General features: G+C 31.0%; 1 protein-coding gene across 1 annotated transcript; it reads right to left on the reverse strand.

Moving 5' to 3' along the window:
* Positions 1 to 2,092: 2,092 nt before the first annotated feature.
* On the reverse strand, positions 2,093 to 5,348 carry LOC140808242 (GDSL esterase/lipase At5g33370-like). The gene is made up of 5 exons (XM_073165316.1): positions 5,033 to 5,348; positions 4,363 to 4,493; positions 3,552 to 3,794; positions 2,690 to 2,942; positions 2,093 to 2,515 (listed from the first exon to the last, which is right to left on the reverse strand). Exons 1-5 carry the CDS (start codon positions 5,262 to 5,264, stop codon positions 2,283 to 2,285), a joined length of 1,092 nt encoding a protein of 363 aa, XP_073021417.1. The 5' UTR covers positions 5,265 to 5,348; the 3' UTR covers positions 2,093 to 2,282.
* Positions 5,349 to 12,194: the final 6,846 nt, after the last annotated feature.

The following is a 12,194-nucleotide window of genomic DNA, read 5'->3' on the forward strand; positions in this document are numbered from 1 at the left end:
TAAGGTTTATTTTATTTTTTTTTCATTTCCAGATATACTAATTAACGGAAGTAAGAAATAATTCTCAATTTTAATGGCTGAAGAGATTTGTTTGTTAGAGTTTCGAAGAGGGAAGAAAGGAAATTTCGATAACAAAATCGTTTTTTATTTTTTGTACTTTTCAAAAAAAAAATCTTCATATATATCAGGTGTTATTTTCAAAAAAAGGAAAAACAGCAAAAATAAGAAATTATATGCGTAAATTGTGTAATATTTCGATGTTTACTATTAATTAAATTTAGACAAAAACCTGTGTGAGACGATATCACAGGTCGTATTCGTGAGACTGATATCTTATTTGGGTCATTCATGAAAAAATATCATTTTATATGCTAAAAGTATTACTTTTTATTGTGAATATCGGTAAGGTTGACCCGTCTCACATATTAGGATCCGTGGGACGGATATCTTATTTGGGTCATCAATGAAAATGTATCATTTTTTATGCTAAAAGTATTAATTTTTATCGTGAATATCGGTAGGGTTGACCCTTCTGTGAGACGGTCTCATATGAGAACTACTCTTAAATTTAACCCTATAAAATAACTAACTTTTAGTTAAGTTTTTTTTTTATAATTCAAGAAATATCTTTTAACAACTATTTTCTTATTATCTTCTCTCTTATCATTTTTATTTAAAAAATTAATAACTTTATTTTATTTTATTTTATTTATTTTTAAAAAATTCTTCCTCCATCTTTTCCAGGACCTGTTGGTATATTATTAACTGTTAATCCTTGACGGTATAATTTAATGGCCTTTCCGTTCCTCCATGTTTCAATAATTTAGGGACTTTCTGGGCTTTCAGATCAAGGGCCCAAATCAACAGTTCAAATACTGTGTTCTGGGTCGGCCCAATGACTGGCTGCACAAGTTCTGGGTTTAAGCTAGTTGGGCCACCGGTTCTTCGGCCCGATCTATTTTCTATATAGAATTTGACTTCAAATTAACCAAATTTCATTCTGTGTTATTTTTCAGGTGTTATTCCTTTACGGATTTATCACCCTAGATACCACCACGATTATCATTTCACTCATCTACCTCACCTCGTCTGCTGCTATGCATTATTTCCAACAGGAAACTCAAGACTTCCCCGAGCTATCGACAGACCTTAAGTACGTTGGGCTCGTTGCGTTTTTTGGTCGGAATCAGTGGCAATTTTTATCACCATTACATACTTTCCAAGCTAAGATCAGAGAGTAGTGAAAAAGGCCACAAGATTCCCAAAGGTGGCCTTTCCAACAAGGTTGCATGTCCCCATTTTTTTTTTGAAATAATTGGTTTTCTTGGATGAGACAGTGTATTCCTATTCTTGGGCTTTTGGATCAGCATTTTATTTGGTTGGGAGGAACCATGCAACTAGAAAATAGTACATGCATTTCCGAATCTGAGAGTTTACCCAAGAATATCAAGGGTTTGATACCAAATGTTTTTTAGACTAAGGATATAATAATCTTTAATATTGCCTACATTTCAGGCAATGGTCGAAATATTGTAACTGATGTGCTCAATGCATATTAAGGAAATTCCGAATAATGATGTAGACATAGGAAAATACTTGAAATTTTTTTATATGGATTGGATGGAATTCTACACCAAATCAATATTTTTTTTTTGTTTTATCAAGAACAACTCTAAGAAACTGTTAGATATCACATATCGGTTGGATTAAATGATTGAAAATTATATATATAGACTTGTATAATCCTCTCATTTGAACTAATTTTTAGGGTTGAGTTAGATACAAGTTCTAATATTAACATGATATCAGAGCTCAGGTTTCACGGTTATATGTTAGACTGCTCAAAGTTGAACCATTTGTTCTACTTATATTCGAGTTACTAGTAAACGTCACACTCCAAATGTTCATTCTTGAGCGTGATGAAGTGTGTTAATTCATAATAATCAGTTGCATATATATATGGACTTGGACAATCCTCCTCAGTTGTAAACTTCATACTCCAAATATTTATTCCTGAGCATGATGGAGGTTTGTTAATTATCTCACATCAGTTGGATAAAATCTTTGGAAATTGCATATGTGAACTTAGACAATCCTCTCCTTGAGCTAGCTTTTGGAATTTAAAAAGGTAAGTCTTAATCTTAACATAAACTTATAAGAATTCAAATAGAGCAGACGTTCGTACGCACAATCAATAGGCATTATTAATGCCGGAAAATCAAGCTAAAAATTGACGTAAATTGAACAAATATGTGTGACCTTGATGACGATATGATATTGCATTATGTCTGAGCATCTAAAGCCATAATGGTGCTGAGGTTCATAGGGTTCATGTATTCGACCGTGCCCGAGAACATCTGATTGACGATCAATCGGTTAGCCCTTTCGGATGGATGGAATGCATCCCAGAATAAAAAAATGTCTCTGTTGGGGCACAAGTTGGATACTGGTGTGCATAGTCCTAGTCCATTGAATGGCCCTTGTCCACAACACGCCACCTTAGAGGTAATAAAACCTACATACGTATAGTACAACAAATAAATAAGGTGAAATAATATATTTGGAGTGAATTTTAAGTTTTTTTTAGAGAAACCCTTTTTCAAAATTAAGTTTATTTTTTTCATTTCATATTTTCAATGGAATATATGAGAGAATAAAACGTAGAAAATAAAAGAAAAGAACAAATTACCAAATGCTGCAGGATTGGTGAAGAAATCATAGTGGGTCACTTGTGTATTGGAAGCAATGAAAACGGTTGCACCTATTTCACTATTCACCCTTAGTATCATTTGGTTGAGCTGTGGATTAAACAGTGATGCTGCTCGTTGGAGTTCAACTGAGCATTCACCGTTTCTACCTCGCATCGCTAGTTCCGCCGGAACGCATCCTAGCGGCCCTGTCCCCGTCACCAAGACTCGTCGTGCTCCTAGTTCGTAAAGTCTCTGCCATCACAAAACGAGAGGTCATTTTATGATGTTCATCAATTCGAACCCACAAAAAACGATTTATTCAAATTCCCACAAGCTAAAAACATATTACAAAAACAATGAATATGTACTAATTATTTCTCCAAGTCTTGTGGAGCCAATAATCTTCATTCATATATATTAGCTTTTTAAAACATGAATATTTAAAATAAATGAAGTTAACGCATTTATTTGATTGAAGTTAGGATAAATAAGGTAAAACCAGGTAGAAAATTAATTTATACTTTTGTCATAAAGAAATGCAACGTACGCCCACACAGGATGTCCCTCTACGGTCACATGCTCGTGTGTACTATTTAATTAAATTAAAATTAAATGCTAGTAATTGCTTCCACCTAGCACCATTCCTCCTATGATGCATTATTTATTACTAATCTCCGATTACATTCGTTGAGTGTTTGTACGATATTTTAATGTAATTAAAAAATATGATATGAAACATAGCATATTATAATTGATTTGTACGTACGTGGTTTTAAATTTGAGATATTGATGTCAGTTGAATGATAAGACATCACCGATTAGGATATTAGTTAATACAATTGGACGAAAAGATATAATTACCAGCAAAATCTTTTTGTATTCGGAGATGACAAAGGGCACGTAATCTTGAATAGCAAATTGTCGAGATCTTGCTGAGACAGGGACTAAATAGTAGTTATTGACAAAATCGTTGCCTCCCAATGTGATGAGAATCAATGCTTGATTCACGAGTCTTTTCGTCTCAAATGCTCCGATGAATCTAGCCACCCTTTCTTGATATTGCTGGAAATACGCCAATTGTTGGCCAATCCTTATTATGTTCACCTGCATCAGTCAACGATTTTATTTCACTTATATTTTTGACAATTAAAGTGTTCCTATTAGTATGATATGTTAACACGATATTTATTCGTGAAACATGTTAATTTTACCTATTTTTACAGTAAAAAATAATTTTTTTTGCATAAAAAATAATATTTTTTTCATTGGTGATCCAAATAGAATATATGTCTCACAAAATTGATTTGTGAGATTGTCTTCGAATGATTAATTGGTTTTCTATTTCATTAAATTTAAAATTTTGGCCGCTATCTTTTTTTTTTCAATTTAGATTTTTTTTATGTGACATCTATCATGAAGTGCGCAACGTTATATCAATATTTTTAATAAAAATGATTAAAATCGTCGAAAATTGAAAGATATGTGACTCAGACTGAAATTGAATATATATTATTAAAATCGCAAAATAATAAACATATATTATCAAAATTGTAATTTTTATTTTAACAATTTGATTGCACGCAAAAATCGAGTTGATTCAATACTTGTTTGGTTGAAATAACAAATTTTGTGAGAAAAAATAACTATTTTGAGCATTTAATAGTAAACTCACAAATTGTACGCCCGTGTCATTCAGAATTCCAACTCCTGCCGAGGCAAAGTTGGCTCCCACCAATAGCCTTTCTCCGTTCAGCTCCGGACTTAGGTATGGCAACGGTGATTCTCTACCACCAATTTTCTGACCTAAAACAACCAACCAATCATAATATTAAATAACCCAATCTTTTTTCTTTTTAAACAAAAAACTTATCGCCTTCAGTTTCTTACTAATTAATTAGTTTATCGATATAATATTTTTTTATAATTCATTTGATTTATATTTAAATGGAGATGAAAATATAATTATGAGAAATAGTGAGGGACTACACTGTAATTTTGATATATAAATCAAAAAATAAAAGAATAAAAAAATAATCTCAGAGAGAATTGAACCTATAATCTAATCCAACAAACAATGACTCTATCTGCTGAACTACATATAACTTACATTAAGATTTTAAAATTTTATTAATATATATAATTATTAAAACAGACCATGACACCAAAGTTAGTTACTGTTAATATCTCAAACTTAATAAAATAGTATAGTATAGATTATTTCATTAGAAGATTAAGACAACTTATAACACGTGGTAATGTTGGCCTGTCAAAGATTCATCAGAGTTTAAGAAAATATTAACGTACCCACAAAAAAAAAGGACGTAATTAGTGTGGGCACTCACTGATAAGATCCGGGATATTAAAACCATTGGAGAAACGCCCGCTCGGCCGATGCGTCGGGTAGTCGAGGCCGTATGGAGGTGCATCCGCGCGAGCGGTGGTAGCTAAGTAGTTATTGTTCCCACTGTCCACAAGCGAATCCCCAAACACGAAAAAAGCTCGAGCCTCGACTCGTTCGAACCCTAACAATGTTGCTAAAAATAAGGCCAAAAGAATCCTATAATGTGGAGACATATTGGTGTAAATTTTGCAAGCAAATTCTAATAAAGAGTGAGGAGTGTTCGTTTTTAACAGCTTGAATGCACACTTGACACAAACTCGAACGAGATGCATATATATATATATATATATATATATATATATATATATGTAAAAAGGTATGGTTGGGAATTTAATGGGAGAGAGGGGTGTGACAAAGATGTGAAGCGGGGAAATTAAATAAGGACCGCTAGGGGGAAAAAATAGAATGCGGGAAGCTATGTTTGTATTTAATAGGACAGTTGACGAGCAGGTAAGATTGTTTAATGATGGTAAAAATAAGGAAACACGACGAATTAATTACAAGTGTGATGTAATCAAAGTGACTACATGCACTTGGCATTAAATAGTTAATTTTCATTGATTGGGATTGTACGAAATTAGCTAGGATGGCACTGGGAATATGTAGTCGTAAATGTTAGTGAAAGTCGGAAGAGAAACAATCTTATATATATAGATTTATTTGTTTTTATCATAGATTAAAAAATTACTGGAAAAAAATTATAAACAAAATTCATATTTTTATTTTTATTTAATTCATTAAAAAAATGCTACACATTTTCCAAAATTTAGTTGATATGAGTATATAGTAGGGGAAAAAAAGGACAAAATGCTGATAAACTATAATAGTCGGACGATATAACCTTTTTTTCCTCATTTTTCATTTCTTTTTCTTTTTTATTTATTTTCATGGTCAATTAAACAAATACCAAAATATCCCAAATCAATTTTTATAATTTAAACAAAAAATCGATATTGGACAAGCACCAACGTGTGAGGGGAGGGAGGTAGACCGACCAAATCGATCTGATGGTATAATGGCCTGTATTTGTATTTGTTTCAATTTTTCCATTTATTTTTCTTTCTTTGTTCCTTTTTGTTGGCCAATTTTAAAAATTTCCGAAGTACGGATAAATTTTTATAATTTAATATACAAAAAAATTCCAAAAAAAATTAAATATTGTACAAATACACAACATTTTCACAATAATGTATATGACTCATGCATGCATTGGAATTTTAGTTAAAAATATTTCAAATTGATTTGAGTATTGTCAAGGTAAACAAGAAGTAGGGATGATAATGAGATAAGACGAGGGTGGGTTTGTCATCTCTATTCTTGTCCTCGAATTTCATCATTTACCACCACATTCGACATGATCCACCTTTTTCAGGTTCGAGGATTCCACATCTCTGCCCTCATCCCCGTTTCAAAAATATTATTGAAGCAAGATGAGAACGAGTACGAGAATTCTCCGAACCAAAACTTATTATTATATATTATTATTAGTGATAATATTAATATTAATACTAATATTAATAATAATATTATTTTATTAATACTAATAATATCATTATTTTCAGGGTGGGTTCGGGGATGAGCTCCAAACGATTTTGGAGATTTTAAAAATCACAAAATCTGAACCCGAAAAAATTGTAGATCTCCGTCTCCGTTTCGAGTTTTTCTCACAAGTTCCCAAACCTGTTTGGAAAATTGTCATCCCAAAAAGGCGCAGGGGAGCAAGCCAACTACAAGCGTTGGATTCAGCTCTAAGTAGCAAATAGGCTGATTGAGAAATGACATGCATGTGAGCAAAATAAATGAAGCTCAACAAGATATCAACTCACAATAACTCGAACATGATATGAAAGACATTTTTATTTGGGGGTTTAATGATAACGATTGTGGTTGGTCCAGGACGCAATTAGTGAGAGTTAGTACTAGTACTAATACTAATCATTCACACATATTGCGTGTATGTTTTTTACTAGGTCTCTTGTCTGACGGTCTCACGGATCTTTATCTGTGACATATGTCAATCATGCACATATTTGTAATAATAAATAACATTTTTGACATACAAAATAATATTTTTTCATTGGTGAAATAAATAGGAAACTCGTCTCATAAAATTGATTAATGAGATCATCTCGCGAAATTTTTTGTGTTTTTTTTAATATCCTAATAATCATGAAATAAAATTATTTAATTAATGTATAGATGAGCAATATATTTTTTATAGATGAGCAATATATTTTTTTAAAAAAATATTAGAGATTATTTCAGATTATACAAAAATTTATACTTAACACTCTTCCAAAATTGATTTAAAAGATAATTTGTATAAAATAGAATGGAATGAAGGCCTAATAATTGTCTTGTCATTATCTGATCGAGTTAAGCTTTAGTTTTTTTTATTAAAAAATGGAATTGGACTTCAAGAATGTGATTAATTAATTAAAATTCCCTTTGTGTTATAATTTGATTATTAGACTCTGATGTTTTAAGACATATAACTTAATCGGGTTATTAAGTATTAAAAATCCAAATCTTCTGACTAATGCAATTGTTGAAATATAAATACATAAAAAATGATATGTTATTTATCTATCGTGTCAGACCGATAAAATAACATTGATGAAATAATCCATATAAAGAGATAATAGAAGATAAATGCTCATATCTCAAAGTGGGGTAAACAGTATAATATCGGATCGGCAACGGCCAACTGAAATATTATTAGGACAGTTAGACTTGATTGATGCCTCGCTCGATGATATTTTGATTAATTTAAACGAGTATGTTTCTTGTGAGATGATTTTATGAATCTTTATCTGTGATATATGTCAACCCTACCGATATCCACAATAAAAAATAATACTTTTAGCATAAAGTAATACTTTTTCGTAGATGACTCAAATAAGATATTTGTCTCACAAAATATAACCCGTGAGGTCGTCTTACACGATTTTTTTTCAATTTAAAATTGTAATAATTTTTTTAGTAATATTTCTAAAAATTTAGTAATATTGTAGTTAATTTCAGAGTTATCCGAGAATGGTTTTATTTAAAATATATTCATCAAATATACCCTCAAATCAAATCCGTCAATCCAAACACAACCTCAGTTTAATAGTCCGAAAAATCAAAAGAAACATTAATATGCACTAAATAAATTTGTAGGTAAACGAAATTACATCTCAATAAAATTAAAGTTTTTGTGTTTTGAATTATATATATAGAACTAAACATATACATGCATTGCCATCTATGTTTTGGTAACTCTTATTTTAGACATAAAATATAGCTTATACATCATATATACAGTATACTAGTGCACCGATGCACGCAACAATATTTTTTATAATTCATTTGATTATATTTAAAAGAGAATTAAAATATAATTATAAGAAATAGTGAGGAACTACACAGTATTTTGATGTATAAATTAAAAAAAAAAATTGAAAAATAAAATAATAAAGAAATGACTGCAATGAGAATTGAACCTATAAATCTAAACCCCAAGAAACAATGACCCTATATGCTGAACTATATATAACTCACAATAAAATTTTAACATTTTATTAATATATACAATTATTAAAACAGATCATGACACCAAAGTTAGTTACTCTAAGTGGCTCAAATATAATAAAAATAGTATAGATATATGAGTGACAATATACTCAATATTTTAGACGTAAAATAGTTAGACTTGAAATGCTGATGCGTAAAAACTATAAGGTTGCGTTTTGATCGACGGATTTGGATTTGAGAAGGTATTTGAGAGGAAAATTTGAAATGACTTCACGTCGATATGAATTTGAAATTCATTACAATGACTTAAAAAATAACTATTTAGAATTTGAAATTCACTGTCAAATGGATTATCTCAAACAAACTAATGAATTTATTATTATAAATTTGAAATTCATTCGTCCAAATACAACCTATAATATATTTTATAACGAGCTGATACCATTCGATATTTCAACGAAGGATGAGACTACAGGCCCAGAACTTTGAAAAATGCATGGGCTTCTGAACCGTAATAAACCGGGGGAGAGGATAGAAAAGGAGGCCCAATAAGAAATATATTAAACTCAACACTCCATCAACATTCCAGTGTACACAATGCACATAATTCAAATATCAATCATATTTTATAGGATTTTGGTTGACACAGTTTTGATATCCTGCATAGCTATCGTGCACATCTTTGTGAGCACCGATGAGGTGTCACTTACCCATTGGATGAGATGAAATATAGAAAAATTACGTATCCAATGGGTGGGTGACCCCTCATCGGTGTTCACAAAAGTGTACACGATAGGTGTGCAGGATATCAAAACTATTGGTTGACATTTCTGGGTACAATGTCAAAACTATAAAATTCAACAGCTGCCGCCACTGTGTAAAATTCATATATATAATCGAATCGAATTATATATAAAAAAGAACGAATTTAAATAAATCAATTGGTATACTAAAATATAAAGACAAAAACTTGTGTGAGACGGCCTCACGGGTCGTATTTTGTGAGACGGGTATCTTATTTGGGCCATCAATGAAAAAATATTACGTTTTATGCTAAGAGTATTACTTTTTATTATGAATATCGGTAGAGTTGATTCATCTCACATATAAAGAGATCTATTCATACATAAATAGATATATCTCCGTTCATATAAAAAAAATTATGGCATTCAAATTAAATTACTTGAATCTCGAACGTAAGAAAGAACTACAAGTCATCGACGACCTAATAATTTAGAATCCATTTCTCCAGGGGATACCATTTCTTTTTAATTAACTATTCCATTTTTTTATTGTGAAGTTTTTTTTAAAAAAAAATTGAGAAAAATTCACACACAGAATTAAATATAAAAATTATTAACATTTGCTCACTGCAACATTTCACTTAATCTGCATCACTTAATATGAAACGGGATAGCCTGATATTTGAAATGTTTGGTCTCCTTTTCCTCGCATTTGTAAGTACGATGATGGCGCCTATGCCTCGAACGTAATTTTAGGCGACTCAAAATCCGCCGAGGTAGTCACCTAATTTAATATATAGAAATTTTTAATTTTTAAAGTTTTTTAAAAAAGATTGTTCGATCAATTTATATCAGATAAAGATGATTATAATATATTACTGATTTTGTAGTGGTGATGTCTAAAATTTCCATAGAAATATATATATATATATATATATATATATATATATATATATATATATATTTTTGTATTAACTATAATATAATAATAATTAAAATATCATTTTTTTTCAAATGTATACGTATATAAAATGAGTTAGATATAGTCAAACACGAACACGAACACAATCCCACGGCAAACTGGACTTTTTCAACCCCTTTTATTATTAATTAAAATGTTTGGCAATATTCCAATATTCAACGCTACTCGTCAAACTTTAAAGCGCTCCGCTGTGTTTCCAACATTCAACTTTTCATTCTAATTACACAGTCAAACATTGTACATGTCTACCTTATTACAAACACTATATAAATACGTGTTCCTCACATAAAATTTTAACTCGATTACGTGAAAACAATCAAATTTTCATATTTTATCACAAAAAATATACATTTTGTTTTAAAAAAATAGTGATAATGGCTAATGATAGCCATAGCTTCAAGTTTAGCAACAAATTTGGGATAGTATTGGTTTTCTTAACACTATTTTGTCAAGAAATTTTGGCTACGAGACCAATGGAAGGCGAGCAATGGCTACGTCAGAAAAGGCTTGTGATTCAATCGCTTCCAAAGGGTCCTGTCCCGGCTTCCGGCAGCAGTCCATGCACTTATATTCCCGGCGGAAAGAGGCGTGGCCGGTGTACGTTAGCTGAAAACGGAGGCAGTTTTGCCAGCCGTGCCACCGCGGAACGTCGTTTGATAACCGGAGGAAAAAGTATCGACGAATCATCCCGGGATTGAAATCCTCTTGATTCTCATGATTTTGAGGTTGTGGGATTCAAGAAATTTATTCTTTCATTTAGCTGATCAATGGATGTAAATAATTGTTTTTCCAGTGGCATCGAATTAAAAGTATATTGTTTTACGAGTTTGGTTACATTTTCTTTGAGAGATCAAACATTCTCCGAGTTGTAATTATGATGGGCATGCAAAAATTTTGAAATATTTCATTTATCAATCTTATAAATTTGTTTTTTTTTTTTTTTTCTATATTTTCCCACTACCTGATAATAACAAATTAAGCATCGAATTTGTTTACTAAATGATAAAATTCATAGACTTCGGATCTCCATAGTCGAATATTTACGTGTAATTTCAACGTACTTGCATGTTGAATGAATTATGTAGTTCAATCAGAACGTAATCCGCCATTCAAAAGTTGCTGCTCTCCATTGAATTAATCGGAGCTAATATTTGACCAAAAATTAAATTATTAAAGAATAATTAAATAGTGTATGTCGTAACTTCGTTCTATCATATTTTGATTTGTTTTTCTGTATTTCGCATTTTTCTTGTTCTTAAAAAAATGTATGTATAAGCTCGATAACAACGGATTTTTATCTGAGAGCGGAAAATATAAAATCTTAGTCGTCGTGTTTGTATGAGAGCAACTTGGTCGATGGAAACGCGAGAAGCGTGGTCCTTGACTTTGTCCCGAAATTATAACCCTCGCTCCATTCGATCGGGGAAGGAGGTACGAGAAAATATTTAAGAAAACAAAATGATTTTTTAGAAATCGATTAAAAAGATATGTCGAAATAGACTAGACTCGTCCGATCAGCTCATCCCGAAATATAAAATAGGTGAGTTGGGTTTATAATTTTTCAACTCGTAAAATGGTTGGTCAGCCCTTTCCAACCCGCAGAATTTATACATATAATTAACTAGGCTTCTTGTCGGCCAGGACCGTCACTTAAAAAATGAATTGGGTTGGTAATTTTTTCAAACCATAAAAAAGATAGGCTGGTCTGTCTTTCTAGCTAGTTTTGATATGTTTATTGAAGAACAATTTTTATATTAGAAACAAGAAGAGGAGGAAATTATGGATCAAATATACTCTCTGTAAAAAATCTAAAACATAATTGGACTATAACATATTAAGTTATTAAAATGGTAACATTAATG

Source organism: Primulina eburnea, chromosome 12, assembly GCF_022965805.1.
Source record: "Primulina eburnea isolate SZY01 chromosome 12, ASM2296580v1, whole genome shotgun sequence".
In the NCBI taxonomy this organism is placed as follows: Eukaryota; Viridiplantae; Streptophyta; class Magnoliopsida; order Lamiales; family Gesneriaceae; genus Primulina; species Primulina eburnea.